Genomic DNA, 15,919 nt, shown 5'->3' on the forward strand with positions numbered 1-15,919 from the left:
CTGTAGTAAAAAAAAAATAGAAACAACATTATAGTGTAGCTTATTCTGTAGTCCTTTAGCACATTCAGTGATGAAAGCAGAAATACCATAACTAGGGATTATTCTTAATGTTATAGGCTTTCATATTTCAGCAGCTCTGCCCATAATAATGATACAGTGGTGATAATCATGGTGGCAACAGCAATACATACGGAGCTCAGAAGTAAAGCCAGAAGTAGCAGGAAGGAAGAGTTTGAAGAAGAAACTGAGGGTAGGAGGTTGGGAGGCAAGGGAGAACAGTAAGCCCTGAGCCTGCTCTATATGAGGTGGCAGTCCCACTCATGTTGTAAAGTTACTTTCTCTAAGCTTACTGATAAATATGGGTGAATTCTTAAGTTTTGCCTAATGACATCCATATTCTGTTAACATCCCTTAAAATCTTCAAATGATATAGCCTGAACTGTCAGCACTCCTGAATATAGAAAATACACAGTGGCTAATTGCAGGTTGCTCCATGGGTGACTTGACTAGAGTGTCAATGTTGAGGTCAGGAAGGTATCTGCCTTTATCTTGAATTCCAATTGTTTTCACATGAGGGCAAATCATAAGTTAATAGAAGAAGACATATAAGTCATGAACTTCAATTACATCATGACCTTTTTTGCTCTTAACTGCTTTGCAGTCTTTTGCAGACCAAAAGACATATTAGAGAAAGTGCTAGTGATAGCAACAAAATACATATCTTGGTTATTTTCTCAAGAACAAGCCACTCTGCACAAGAATTTCCCATGAACAGACACTACAATTAGGTAGTAATAATAATCATTGTGAAGTTCTAGAGGAAGAGGTTTCTGACTCCAGCTATAGTGGCCCTATAAAACTATATTTGTCCAGTTTTACTAAATCAGCAAATTAGAAATAAATCAGTATACATGTATGCTTGTAGATATTCATCCCCACCCCAACCCTGCACAAGCTGTCAAACAGTCAAAAGAGTGTGAGGTAATCTCTACAGATTTGGTTCAGATAACCATTCATAAGAATGGATGCTTTAGCTAAAGACCTTTTTGTCTGAAATTTGAAGAGAGAAATCCCTTGTAGCTGATACTGCTTTGGTAAGTTATACTGCATGAACTAGACTTGTATGTGTAATAATATGGAAATGTCAAGGTGCATCAGATATAAAGAATGAGCTGATTTTTTTCTGACAGTAAAAAGTTTAGGTTTTTTATTCCCTAAGTAACAGGCAAAAGTTACCATTTAGCTAAGCAGTTTATTTACCTCTTCTTATTGGTTAATGATTTCTGGCTCTTTTAGAGCAGACATGAGATTGATAAAAGTATGAAGTTGGCACGCTCCAAATGCTCTTCGTTCAAACACAACAAAATGGATTTGCTAAATGAAGGTCAGACTCCAGAAGAAAAGTCATTTCATTCATTTTAAATGGCCATAATAACAGAATACATTTCACAAAATGCCAGAGTATATCAGGCTACACAAAAAAAGGATTATTCCTTGTCAATTTTCATTTCTAGGACAATGCAGCTTTTCTTTTTTCCTTTACCCTACAGCAGGTTGAAAGAAACTAGGGCTGTCAATTCACAAATGCTTTTTTTCTGGATTATTAAAGAGCTTTTAATATACTCTTCAACATTCCATGGAAGAAAATAGGACCCCATGTATTTATAATACCCATTCTCACCTCAAGGATCACTACTTGAGCTCCCAGTGCCCCTGTGATAATACACTTGCATTTATGTGACTGCATTTATATACTGCCTTCCCTCCAAGTGGCATGCATGATTCTTTCCCACCATCTTTTATCTTCATCATAAACCTGTGGGGTAAGTGATGTGGAAAGATAGTCCCTTGCTATAGACCAAGGTCATGCACTGGGCCTTATGGCCAAGTGGGGAGTTAATTCTGGAAGTCCTCATCCAACACTTTTAACTCCACACAGCACTGACTTTTACAAGGAAGAATGTTACTGATTGCTTCCTTTTAACTATGGAGGAACTGCTTGGGGCCCAAACATCTGAAGGAACACCTGCTCCCATTGTTAACATGCCGACGCATTAAGACGACCAGACCCTTCTATTCCTCCTACAAAATAATTAAGTTCATAGCAATAAAAGAAAAAGCCTTTATGTGCAGATACTCCACATTTGGATTATCTTCCTGTTACACCTGGTGCCAGGTTAATTTTTTATTACTCAACTATAACTTTTAAACTTTAAATTATGATTTTATGCTTTTGCAGGTTAAATTTTTTAATGATTCTCAGTGTAATCACACTTTTGTTTAGATTTTATGTTTTTACAGTTGAACAATTGATTTTTTTACCTACTGCCCTGTTCACAGTACAGTTGATTTAATACATAATATTAGGGTTCAGTCCTATGATTGGGAGACACTGGCTGGCTGGCCGGCCACAGCTAAGTGTGAAGCGCCTGCTGCAACTTAAGAAAAACATTTTCAGGTTGCAGCAGGAATTTTGCCTCCAGAGCCCCCACCCCACCCCCACGCGCTCTCATAGTTCTTTCTACACAGGCAGAGGCTGTGAAGCCAGAAGAGTACTTTTGGGACAGCCAGGGAATGGAGGGGCAAGACACAACCAGCTTCTGCTGAAAGCAAAAATGCTTTAGTCCCTCCTCTTCATGAGGAAGGAGAAATCATTTAGATGGCTAAATTTGGCCAACTGAATGGTTTGAGGTCAAGGGGAATACAGAGGTAATCCTTACCTGGACATTTCTCCCACACTCTATTGAATGCCTGAGTTCAGAAGTTATGAAGCCACATATAAGATTGCACCCTTAACCAAATGCATTTGAATAAGCACCAAATATTCATCAATCAGCATGGTATATTTTGCACTCATTTGCCAGAATACTGGAAGTTGGTGCATATTAAAATTTTATAGAGCGATTGGTTATAAGATTGTCTATGTGGGAGCCCTGGGGGAAGAGTTACATAAGAACAAGCTTTTCCCTCTTGAGCTGCCCTCAGTAGTGTAGATTATTCTGTTGCTTTAGTGCCTGCATCTTGCCTGATCCTTATTGTCTAAGGATGTCTAGGTGATGTTCAGTGTCTATCTTGCCTTACTGAGTATCTTTGTCTTGCCTCAGGTTCCTTGTTCTTATGTCCAGCTACCTACATCCTGGCCCCTTACAGTATTAAATAATGTCTTTATTTTTCTTTAAATGAAGGATCCTAATCACAGATGAAATGGCATGACAGCAAATATGCATGCTTAAAAGAAGAAACATAGAGCTTATGCATCCAAGACTCACAGTATGAACACAGAATCTTCCCCATCTATCCTGGCCTAATTAAGCTGCTATTCAGCTCCTTGTGCTATTTAAGTCAGTTTTGCGGTTCTCAGGGCTCCAGTTGGTCCAGTTTTGCCATATTGGACCAAGTGACAAAATTGGGGGTAGAATTGAAGGACAGCCACTGTTCAGTTAATTATTATATTTTTCGCACCCAGAGGGATTGCCATTTGATTTTTCTGCTGCAGTCAACAAAATTATTTGGACCATCACTACATCCGTGCTTTCCCTGCACTCCCTTACACACACAACCTGGAACAGCATGGTAGGCGTGAACCATGGAGGCCTGTATTGCTGGCCCCAGACTGGACAGAAGGTGGGTGTCAGTGTAACAGACAGAAAGGCCTTGGCATGGGCCAGTTCAGAGCCGTAAAACTGACCATGCACTTCAAGTGTGAGGTCTGGCTTGTAAGTACTGTAATAACCTAAGTTGTAGTAGGAACTCCAGAACATTTTACAAGCTAAATTCTGTATCCTATCTGAATACAACTACCATTAAAATTGAATGTGACTGTCCTGTACCATCTGTCAGTATAATAAATTTTAGCTGCCTGTCATCTTTCCCTACCAAGGTGGCTTTACATCCAAAAGCAGGGCTGTATTGAGTAAGAAAGAAAAAATCCCAGTCTCTACCTACCTGTTCATTCACCCATGTTTTTCAGCTCTTTCTCCTTTCTTAGGATCCATCATTCAGTCCCAGGAAGCATATAGGCCAAGGCACTGGTACAATTCCAGTTTGATCCAAACTAAGACACATTTTCCTTAGAAAACATTTGGAAGCCACTGTAGGTTTCACTGGATCTTCACTTATGGACAACTAATGGCTTTTAATGCTGCACAGATGCTGCTAATTGATCAATAATAGTGCTCTTTGAAGATAACTGATATGCTGTTTTTCTTAAACCGAGGCAAAGCAATGAGCCTGGTACAACAAGCAAGCCCGGCACACTTAACCAACATGATATATCACAAACCTTCTACACTGTATCCAATTCAGTGTTCTTTGAGGACTGCTTTGAATTACTGTTTTTCCAGACCTATTTCCATGACAACCAAGTTCCTTATGATACTGTGGCACAATATTGTTGGACGTGATGTTAAAATATTCAATTTTACATACTAAATTTCTAATAAATCCAACTTCTCATTGACTTGAATTGGGGTTGCTTCTCTTATTTTATATTCTGCAAACATTGTTAAGGAGCCAACCAAGAAAGGGATAGCTATACTCATCTTTGTCATACAGGAGTGGTCAGACAGATGTAAAATTATTACACCGCATTATATCCCACCATTCTCCTCTTGTGAGGAACCAAAGATAGCTTATATAGTTCTCCTGTCCGTTTTATCTTCCCAACAACAACCCCACAAGGTAGGTTGCACTGAGAGTCCATGACAGGCCCAAAATCACCCAGTAAGTTTCATGGCTAACTGAGGACTAGAACCCTGATATCCCAGGTCCCCAGTCCAACAATCTACCACAGCACACTGGCTCTTGAACATTTCTCTTTCTTTATTGTTCTTATGTCCTACTAGCTATTACAACAATGCACCTAAACAGCCATTTTCCTTTCTGCTTAAAAATATCACTAGATGCATCACAAGTTTCCCATGGCATACTTATTATTTTTATAGCACTCTAATTTGCAAACAATTATATTAATTCCTAATATTGTATGGGTGTATTAGTCTACAGTGGTTACAAAATGGATATGTGAAATTGGAATCTTACAGATACAAATTCAAGTCTATCCACTAGACATCAGTAATTCCCATTTAAGTAGTTTAGTTCTAAAATGGTAATGTTTGATATCACCCTCAGAAAAAAGAGGAGACTTTTTTTTCTTGCACTCCTATTTATGGAACTGATTTGAGAATATAGACCACAGAGCCAGTACTATTACTTATCTAGTAGGGACTGCAAAGGACAAAAACTTTCAGAACATCATGCATATCACAGCAGTGGCTGCCAACTAGAGTGACCATCAAATGGGATGATAGTCCAGCTTTTTTCCCTCTGCTTCTTTCTTTCTATCACAAGCATCTGCATAGTCACTGAGTATATACCACATGCCCTGAGTTGAGAAGTTGCCATTTCTCCTTAAATTCAATTGAAAAGAAGTTGGGGAGGGCTAACAGTCTTCATGATTGCACAGTGAATCAATGATAGCCAGATTTGACCCACTGGGTCTCTGGCTGCCAATCAGTGATACAAAGAGACCACAGTGGTGTATCCTGAATATTGCAATTTTCAGTTGAACCAAGTAAAAAGCTATTTTGGTATTAAAATTAAACATTTGAGATTGTAGGGGCTGATGTGTTTCTGCCCACACTGTTGTCTCCAGTCACATTGCCCAAAGACTGCATCAGGCCTCTGCATTCCCAGTGAAAGTTATTTTTTGCAAGATTAAATTGCAGTGATAATGAAACTAATAGAGCTGGGAATATGCCAGAGTGTGATTATAAGATGAGAAACATTGGGCACTTTGAATGGAAGTTTCTCCTTAGGAAATCCTTGTGCATTGCTGTAGCCATCAGGCAGGGCAATGTGCCTGTAAATTCCTTTTGACAGCAAACATATCACAGTAACAGCCTCACTTGAAAATGACCAAAAAAAAAAAAAGGATCAGACAGTAGAGAAGTGACTGCCAAACAATCCAATAGCACTCAAAGCACACCAGGGAAAACAAATTCCCACAAAAAGATTAAGCCTAGACTTTTCTCTCAGCTGCCAATTGATGTTTAGGGAAGGGCGGCAGGCTGTTAATATCCTTCACTTTTAATCTACAGAAGTCATTTTCTCAATCCTCCCATTGTTGCTAACACTTGATATTTTTTGTACCCAGGTGCAAAGGGCAAATGTGTAAATTCTATGACACAACATCATGAATGAAAATCCCAAATATCTCTATTGCCTTCAGTACATAAGGTGCAGTGGCATGAAACAGCTTCTAAATATGGGTAAACACATTTCAAACAGAGCACGCAAAATGTAGACTTTTTTTACATATATACAGCAAAATGTAATGTTAGAAGCAACTCTCAAATCTGGCTGAGATGTCATTCAATTTGGAGTCAGAACTTGCTAAGAAAATTCCTATACCTTGGTGAGGGGTAGTAGTGCTAGGGTAAGATAATTCAAGAGGCCCACAGCTGCCAACTATGCATTCTCTTCCCTTCTCCTTCTGGACCCTATTTATACAACTAACTGCAGAAAAAAACACAAGGCAAACAAAGGATTCTGCCTTATCTTCTTACCTTTGTTATGATTTACATACTCTGAGAGGGGAACAAACAGAGGAATGGAAGGGCCTGGAGGCTCCAAGGGTCTTAACAGGATCCTCTGCGGGGGTGTGAGCCTTGACAGGTGCCCACTATGCCTACCTCTCAAACTAGCCCTGATTATGCAGAATAAGACAATAGATTTCTGGACTGTACCACTCCAAGCTGCAATTTTTTCAGTGCATCCCTGGATAAAAAGTTTCCTGCAAGTAGTAATCTAACAAATAAGACACACTAAATCTGGGATACATTGTATTTTTTGGCTCCAAGAACTGTAACTGATGGTGGATGCAGAGATGAGAGCCATACGTATGTTTAGGGTTGGCCCTACCATTAATCAGGGTGAGGCAGCCATGTCAGGCAGCAGATGCTGGAAGGCAGCAGCAAGGTGTTTGTTGAGACAGTTACTTGCCTTGCAGTCTACTTCTGTGCTCCTTAAATTAGCCTGCTGCCTTCCAGTTTAGTTGAGAACACTGTCCTATCAAGACAGTGTTAAAAACAAATTCATCATCCAGTCCAGTCACTTTTGCGCACAGAATGGGAAGGACGGCCAACTTTTCTTTACCTCAAGCAGCAACATCTCTTGGGCCAGCTTTGCATATTATGTGTGCAAACATATATACACACACTCTTGTACACCATAAAATACACCTGTGCATTTGAAAAGTGTGCTTTTTTCTGTTCTATGGCCACTGCGACAGCAGTCACAGCAAAGAGAGTAAAGAGTCGAACATCCCCCTGCAAGCAGTTGCCAGATCATCTTCTAGAAGACAATCTGGCAGACCTTTATAGAGGGTTCTATGATTCTTCTCTCCAACTCCAGATTTTAGAGAGTACTCCTAAATGCAGGAAGATGCTTTTCAGGAAAAGATTTGGCAAGGGAGTCCAGAAAAGTAGTAATCAGCAATGAGGGGAAGGATGAGTTTCCAAACATGGCAAACTGGCAGTGGGAGGCAGGTATAAACATGGTCAAAAAAGCACTGTGCAGTTCCAGTCAGTGCTGCAATGGCTTTGACAGTAGGAGTGGCAGTGCAACAATAGGAGGCTGCTCAATGGGACTTGAGAGGCCACCTGTGGCCTATACGTTATGCACCCCTGTGTTAAACCTTTATCATTGATATACTTGTTCACTGCACACAATTTTTTTTAAATGAAGCTGAGAGAAAATTCAAGCATTTGAGACTCCTTCCACCTGCAAAACTGTATCTCACTGCACAAGCTCTAAGCAGTGCTCATATCCACTTATGCGTTGTGCAATAGCAGGCCTGTATTTGCCAATATATGTCAAGGCTGAGCAGTAGACAGTTTCTGCAGTGAGCCAAAAAATCAGAGCTGAGGGACAGAGACAGGAGTCAGAGAAGACACAGAAACATTCTAGAGCCAGGAAGATCCTTGTTTTTCAGGCAAGGGTCCAGTTCAAATAGGAGGCCTTTTATAGCCATTCCCACCCAGCCACCCTTGGTGAGTACAGCCAGTCCATAGTATTTTACTGCCAAAAAGATATTCCAAGCTGCATTTCTAACAGTACACCACATGGGGCAGCCATACATAGAACTGAAAACTCACAGTACCAGCCCTGACAGCTCCTGACATTACACAGCAAAGCTCTGCAGTGAACTATGGGTCTGTTGCACATACATTTGTTTCATAGCACTTGTCTGATATGTGCATACATTGTATTTTAGACACACATATGAAACATTTATGTACACATTTTTTAAAAATTTTGATGTGAATGTTGAACTTTTTCACAACTGCTCTTTTCTCCTTGAGAAATTAAAGAGGAGCACAATAACTGTAGGAAAAGTGCACATTTTTTACAACAGATCTCACAGTTTTGAGTGATCATATTTGTTAATTTTTTGGGAGGATGCCTACTCTTGCCTTATCTGGTGATTAGATATTTTATATATCTATATATTTGTAGAGGTGAAAACACGTAGGGTTGGATTGATGCCATAATGCTTGTTGAAAATATAAATTCATAGATGAAACTACAGAGTTTTAGGCAAATCATTTTTTAAAAGTAGATCCCTCATGGTTCAGTCTCCTCTGCCTGGTCCCTGAGCAAGAAGTTCACTTAAAAATGATTTCAGTCTGTGAAAACAATCCTAGGGCTTTCAATGTACTATATTAATATGCATGAAAAATGAACAATTATGAATCACAATTGTGATGCTCACTGAGATGAAACAGAGTGTCCACTGTCAACTTAAAAAGATAGCCTATTGATATTTTTAGTAAGGCTGCCCAAAGAATCTCTAAGACAGCAGTTTACATATTGTGAACATGAGGCTTCTTAAATCAAGGAGGCAGGGACAATGATGCAGGCTCCTACACCAGCAAATCAGTACTTTGGATGGGAAAATGATCAACTTCAGTGGCTGTAGGTTTAAAATGTAATCTTACCCTGATATTTGTGGGGATGTTTTGATGCCATTGTTGGAAAATATATTGGTACAAGTATTCAGGGCTGAAATAAAAAGAGTTTGAAAACAACAGAGTTTGTCTGGCAGATGGCAAAATCAGCCATCATTGTTTTGGAAGGATTGGAACCACTGTAATGTCTCCTAAGCTTTGGCCAGGTAGTTGGGGCAGAAGGATATACAATAATTATTGATTGTGTCAAATGCCATTGAGAGGCCTAGTAGAACAAAAGGTTTGCCCTCCTACCATCAAGTCTACAGTGCAAGTAATTCAGCTGAGCAACTAAGGCAGTTTCTGTCCTAATACCATGTCAGTAAATAGACTGGAATGGAAGGCACCCTCCACATTTTGAGAACAATTTTGAGGATTCTAGTATCCTGGTTGTTTTACTGAAAGATTATTCCACAAAGAGGGCAAAGACTGGGAGCCCAAAGCTCTGTGTCCTTACCCTAACATGAGACTCTGTCGTGTTCCATTGACACAGATGCTGTCAGCTACACTCCTTTTTGTCTTTGTGGTTGGCAACTGGAAGCCAGACATTTAGGGGAGTAGATTTGGCTCACAGCCTGCCAACACTAGAATGTTTCATTTAATCTTGCCACTCCAGTATCAACCATGTTGGGGATCAATATATTTTTAAATAAAACGTCACAATCATGTTCTGACTACTTGAATATCATATTTAATTTGTCAAGGAATATAATGAATTCAGCATAGTACTGAGAGCAAATTGCAATGATTACTTTTTTTGCTTGCATATATTCCCCTCACCATCTGAAACAGATATACTGTATGTCTGTTTTATTTCCTCTTCTGCACACTTGAATAGTGCAGCTGCATCTTTTCTTCAGGCATAATGGCCTTCATATATCTTTTGCATATTGTCATGCATGTATAGCCCACATCTGAGTGGTGAGAAATTTCAGGCACTCCACTACTTTCCCAGGCACTCCAGCACTTACCCAGTCACTGAAGGTCACTGGAGACTTATGGCATTTCAGTGATATAAAGAATATATGTGTGAGTGAGTGTAAGATAATGGTTCATAGCATTAGCACCCAAACAGATTCCTGCTTCACATCAAATTTCTAGAAAAACCATTCATTTTTGCAAAGTGTAAAGGCAGCTCCCTACCTCACTGCCAGATCCAGTTCAAGCACAGATAGCCGCACCTAAAGACTTAGCTTATTTTTATTGTTCTTACATATCTCTGCATTAGACCATTTCTTCGGGCAACAGGTAACTCCTGTTCCAGAGCAGTCTACCTATGGCATCTCTAAGGACAGCCATCACTCCCATAATCTCCATCACAGCAGGGAACCTGCCTTGGTTTGACTATTCTAGTACTGTCATTTCACAATGATAGAATAAAAGAACTGGGGGAAAGCATTCTTGAAAGTTTATTTAGACCAACAGGAACAGTTTGTGGGAAGCCCTGCTGGCAAACTGGAATTTTCCACTAGCAAGATGTTGCTACTGGCAATCTGTTGCCAAGCCAGCTTGATCTAAATGGCAGGGGGGTCTATTATGGCAGTGCTTCCATTCTTCAAGGTTCCATCCTCAAGGAACTGATTCAATATCACTAATCTACCAGGACTAACACTTGCACAATTAGGATGCAGTACTTTGCCTGAGCAACAAATTCCTAGGTTCACAAGTGCTGCTAGTTACTTGCCTCAGGTTTTTTTTTGCAGGTTGTGGCCATGTGTTGTCCCTGCCGTACTCTGCCTAACTGCCACCTAATTTTGTCTGTTTTCTGTCTGGTGTGTATGCTACTAGAGAGAATCATTCTAAACCTTGCTTGCTCCTATAACTACTTCAGTCTAAACAACTACACAGCTGGACTCTCTCTCACTGATCCCCTGACCATTACAGACTATTTTTGAATGACCCTGAGGGCTTGATTCTGATCCTGCAATCTGTTCATGATTATAGGTATTTGTGACAAATGGGCACAGCAAAGGTTGATTTTCAAAGACTGGTTTATATCTTCCTCCCAATTCTGCAAGTTTTCCAAATTCTTTCTAATGCATGCCTTGGTAGTGCTAAAAGTCACAGCAGCCTATACTCTCAAAGTCAGAACAATCCAAAAGACTCTGACTTGTTCTACCAGCTAAAGACCTCTGTGGGAATGTGGGGTAGGACTTATAAATAAAAATGGAGAAAGAACCAGAGCAGGGAAGAAAAGTGTAGCTAAACTGTTCTTGTTCTGAACAACAAGAACACTCTGGTTCCTATCAGATTGATTGATCAGGATGTTTGTACCACCTACCACCTTGCAAAATACCAAACCACTCCCTCAGAAATAGTATCATACAGCTGTCACAGGCACTGGTGCTAGACTGGCAACATCAGCAGGAAATGTAATAATGATGGTTCACTGAAGTAGCTGCATAGAAATAGATTCACTTGGCTGATGCATCACTGTACATTTCAAAACTACATATGTATAAAAAGAAAAGTAAGAATGGGTTAATGTACACCTGTGGTGATTCTTGTACTGTTCCATTTCTACTTCCTTTTAAGTTGCATTTTTCTGTGGTTTCAAAAAAGACAGAAGAACCACGGGGAAAACAAAGGGAGCAACAATTTGATGCTAATTTTGATGCCCTGTAAAAACTGTAAAATGCAGCTTGAATAATCCAGAGTAAGCACTATTGTGAAAATACCTCAATCTGATAGGAACCAGAGTGCAAGGCAAGAAATATGGGTGTCTATAATAGGTGTATAAGAGTGCTTCACAATTCTGAAAATGGAGTATCTTTACAAGTTTCAAATGGCATTAGTAGAAATAGGCTTTATTAAATTTGGGGACCCATCAAGAATTCAGCTGCCAGCCCTTCCCACTTGCCAAGCATGTGCCAATACATGTTTATTGAACCCCTAATATGCACCTGGTTGGGAGGCATTTGGGTGACATTAGTGAAATCACACTTTTCATGTCTTTTTTCTTGGTTTTCTGGAGGCCAGAAATATGTATAATTAACAAATGGCTAAACAAGTATGAGTGTATCATACATGTAATTACTCAGTCGGCAAATAACTGCGGCCAATAGGAAACTGAATGGACACTTACTCTTTTAGACATTGAACAGAAGTTTTCAACCAATAGCAGAGTTCTTTTTATGTCATAGCAGTTAAGAGTGTCCCACTAGAGGGCACTGCTACATATTTACATATAAAAAACTAATGTGTGCATTTTGTTTAAACCATTTTCTAGTCTGGAAAATAGTTGTTCAATAGCTGTAAGTAGGTTGATTCTCGATAGACTTTTTAATTCAAGATGAAAAAGAAGGCCTTGAATTTAAAACAGGCTCTCAGACTGAATCAGAGGACCATCAACCTGAAACCTGTCACATGCTAGCAAGTAACTTGAGCCAATTTTTATGAAAATAAGTATCATGGTTGATTAAGCTGTCCTCTGATTGCTCCATCCATCACTCTGTACACTGTTCCACAGACAGTGAGTTCAGGGAGTGGCAAAGCATACAAATTAGAAACCAAAGAAGGGAAGGCCCCAATAACAAGGGCAAAAACAGAATATTTTATTGGTCTACTGAGCTTTTATATTTTTTTTCTTCAGGGGAATTCTTTTTAGTATTACATTGCAAGCTAGAGAACACAATGCATTGCTTTGAAAGGCCTTTAAGAAGAAATATATTTTTTTAAAAAAAAGTTGGTCCAACTGTACCTTCATTTTTGTCTACTTTTGAGATTTCATCTTCCCTTCCAAAGCAAGCAAATGACCATTCATACACCCTTAAGCTCCCAAATGTCTGGTATTGCAGATCAAGATACAGAAATTTATTAATTGTAATATTTGGTTGGTGTATATTATATGCATATGTATAGTGTTTCAGTTTGTCTATTTGTTACAATATTTTAATTGTATTATTTTATTAATGGTATTATTGATTTTATTGTAATGCTGCCCAGCAAGCCTTATGCTAATGGATGGGTTTTATACTAAATAAATGTTCCTTGTTATTATAGTTTCTATAGTACTCTTGACAAACTTTAATTGCTAATATTATTTGCTTAATTCTTCGGCCAGGGCGACTTATTTTATAATGTTAATGTGTTTTATATTTTAACTGATGTTGTAAGCCACCCCGAGGCTTCAGCGAATGGGGCGGCATAGAAATTTTTAAATAAATAAACTGCAGATGGAAAATTAGAGAAAACTCATGTCTGCTTTTACAAGAGGAAAACTGAGTTGGTCAATATAAACAAATGAAGGAAAGATGTGGCCTACACATTTGGAAACTTTTCCTTGGCATAATGAAAAATACAGAAAGAATGCGCTGAATATTAAGATAATATACTGCTTTTCCACCAAAAATAGTCTTCATGGAAGTTAAGAATTAACAAAAAAAGGTTAAAAAGAAACTCTTACTCAAAGAGTAAAACAGATTTATGACAACTCATTTAAAAATAAACACAGAAAGAGCACCTAGCAAGTAAAGCTCTTTAACAATTGTGGATTAATGATCTCCTGCACTATCTATTCAATGGGACCAATTACCTGGGGAAGTTGTGGGCTCTCCCTAGCTGAAGATATTCAAAATGCATTTGGACAGTCATCTGAATGGATGGTGCAGCTTAGCGGTCTGCAATATTAGGGAGCTGGGCCCAAAGGCCTTCTGGCCCCTTCCAACTCCACTATTCTATGAAGGTTTCGGCCTTGTCACAGGAAATTATGCCTCTAAGATACTCCCTTTCCCACAAAGTCTACTATCAAACGGCAGCATTCCTTTTCAAAAAACATGGTAAAATGAAGGTACCTGAAGGGGCAGGGTGGATATAAGTTTCCTCTTGCTTTTAACAAGCTTTCAGCTTTTGCCCTACATGTGAATTTTCTTTAACTACTGTTAATATCAGGGAAGGCCGGATTGGGGTGGGGGAGGGGGAACATGGCAAGGTTTATCTTATCAACCTGCTTTATTCTAGGAATGAATTTAGGAGCTTGTTTCATGCTACTAAAAACATTTGAGTAAAATGTATATAGGGTTGACGGTTTTGCTACTACACAAAATCTCCCTGTAGCTGTATTGCTAAACTTAAATACTCTCTGGTATAAGAACGTTGTTTTCTGGCATTTTAAAGATAATCTGTTATTTCCTCAACTGCTGAATATTTTTTATTAGGTCTTTGTTTATTCTGATGTTACAATTGCGGAAAGTTTGGATGTTTACGTTTTCTCACGTTTAACGCCCCGCTTTTTAAGCTAGAACTGTTGCCAATGGTAACAATCCCGCGCTCCCCGGACTCGGTGCTCGATTATTAAGCCCGGTATTCAATTTCCTTTGAGGTAATGGAAAGAAACAGTTGCGTTCCATCCTTTTCTCGGCTCTGGATTAACCGTGTCTGCCCCGAGCTCTAGTGTTGTTTTCTCGGAGGCAAGATGGCTGCGGCGGTGGCCGGGGCGGCCCCACTGGGCAAGGGGCTGGACATCAGCCTGGCGGCTCTGCAGCAGCACGACCCCTATATCAGCAGCATCGTGGACGTGGCCAGCCAGGTGGCGCTCTACACTTTCGGGCACCGTGCCAATGAGTGGGTGCGTGAGCGTGTGTAATCCGGGGTTGGTGTGTGGGGGGGGTGTTGAAATGGGAACGCGGACGAAATAAAGTAGCTGTCTCTTTAAAACAGCAGCGTCATTCTGTTGCCGTAAATTCTGTAGTGCTGGGGCAATCTGGAAAAAAATGTTTAAAAAATGTCTGCTGAGTGGGAAGTCCCCGTAAACTCTGTAAAAGACCATTGCCTTGGTGTTTAATTTAATTTTCCTTGTTGATGACTGGATGAGGAGGGGATGGTGCACTGGCAGAGGATAGCAGGGAAGAGTGTTGTGGGGGGCGGGGAAACCCCGTCGCATTTGGTGCTGAGGAGAGAGAGGAAACTGCCACTGGTGTTTTTCCTGCTTATGAGGGCACTTTGTTCTCCATACAGGCCTAAACTGCGCCTGAGGATGAGGTTTGTAATCTCCCGCATTGGCTTTCTATCTAAATCTGTCAGGCTGAACAGCCCAATGACAGGAGCAGCTGGAAGGAAAGGGTTCAGAATCACATGCACATCTTAGCTTAAAAGTCTTACTGTCAGTAACTAAATTTTAAGCAAGGTATTTCAATTTCTCTACAAAAAACTACACAAAAGCCAGGAAAAGACTAAACAACAAGTGATTGGAGGAAAGGGGAATGATCCCTTCAGGAACTCCAGAGTGCTGGATTGTGACCCTTGAAGGACCAGTTTTGGTCCTTGGGACTGAAGTTCTTCATAAGGTGATGGGTTTACAACCCTCAAAAGCAAAACTTCTTTTCATAGAATAGAATATTATAGAATATTATAGAAAATACCTTCCCTTAGTAATGGGTCCCATTCCTGGAATTCCTGCTTTGGAAATAGTGAGCAAGTGCTTCTCCAGAACTCTTCAACACTGGCTGCTCTTTTTGTGACCCTGTACATTACAGGTATTTCTTACTTTATCCTTACAGTTATATGAATCCATATTCTCTAAGTCATATTGTAGTGATTAGATCTGCTGGTCTCAAAATACAGCATTCCAGGCTAGAAAGCTCAGACTCTGAAGATGAGCTAAATGAAAGAGGAAGATCTAGATTGCCTCACCGAAATGCCCAGGTTAACAAATGAGAGTAGTTAAGTGGCTGGTTGAAAACCAGTCAGGCTCTGGTTTGAGGAGAGACACTAGGAGGGCCAGAGTGGGAGGAGTGTGAGTTCATCAACCCAGGGGTTGTCAAGCCAAACAAGTGGACCAGTTCATTAATATCCAGCATTCCCACTGTCTTAGCCATGTGCCACATGAACCTCCCAGAGGGAGAAGCCAGCCTCCTTCTTGAGAGGGAGTGAGGAGGGGGAGTTGGGAATCAAGCCCTTACATGGACAAGAGC

General features: G+C 40.0%; 2 protein-coding genes across 28 annotated transcripts in view; one reads left to right on the forward strand and one right to left on the reverse strand.

The window, feature by feature from the left end:
• CACNA1C (calcium voltage-gated channel subunit alpha1 C) overlaps positions 1-15,919 on the reverse strand; it is a 536,805-nt gene that overhangs the window by 507,034 nt on the left and 13,852 nt on the right. The gene's annotated exons all lie outside the window — the stretch shown is intronic.
• The window catches only part of DCP1B (decapping mRNA 1B), a 62,340-nt gene continuing 54,897 nt past the window's right edge, over positions 8,477-15,919 (forward strand). For 2 of the 5 annotated variants that reach the window (XM_044416975.1, XM_044416977.1), the window contains exon 1: positions 8,477-14,574. In XM_044416975.1, coding sequence (XP_044272910.1) covers positions 14,422-14,574 — 153 coding nt within the window. In that variant the 5' untranslated portion in view covers positions 8,477-14,421. The remainder of the gene's footprint in view (positions 14,575-15,919) is intronic. The other 3 variants (XM_044416978.1, XR_006413450.1, XM_044416976.1) reach the window with 3 other exon arrangements.

Source organism: Varanus komodoensis, unplaced genomic scaffold (genome assembly GCF_004798865.1).
Source record: "Varanus komodoensis strain SLA01 unplaced genomic scaffold, ASM479886v1 scaffold85, whole genome shotgun sequence".
NCBI classification, from domain to species: domain Eukaryota; kingdom Metazoa; phylum Chordata; class Lepidosauria; order Squamata; family Varanidae; genus Varanus; species Varanus komodoensis.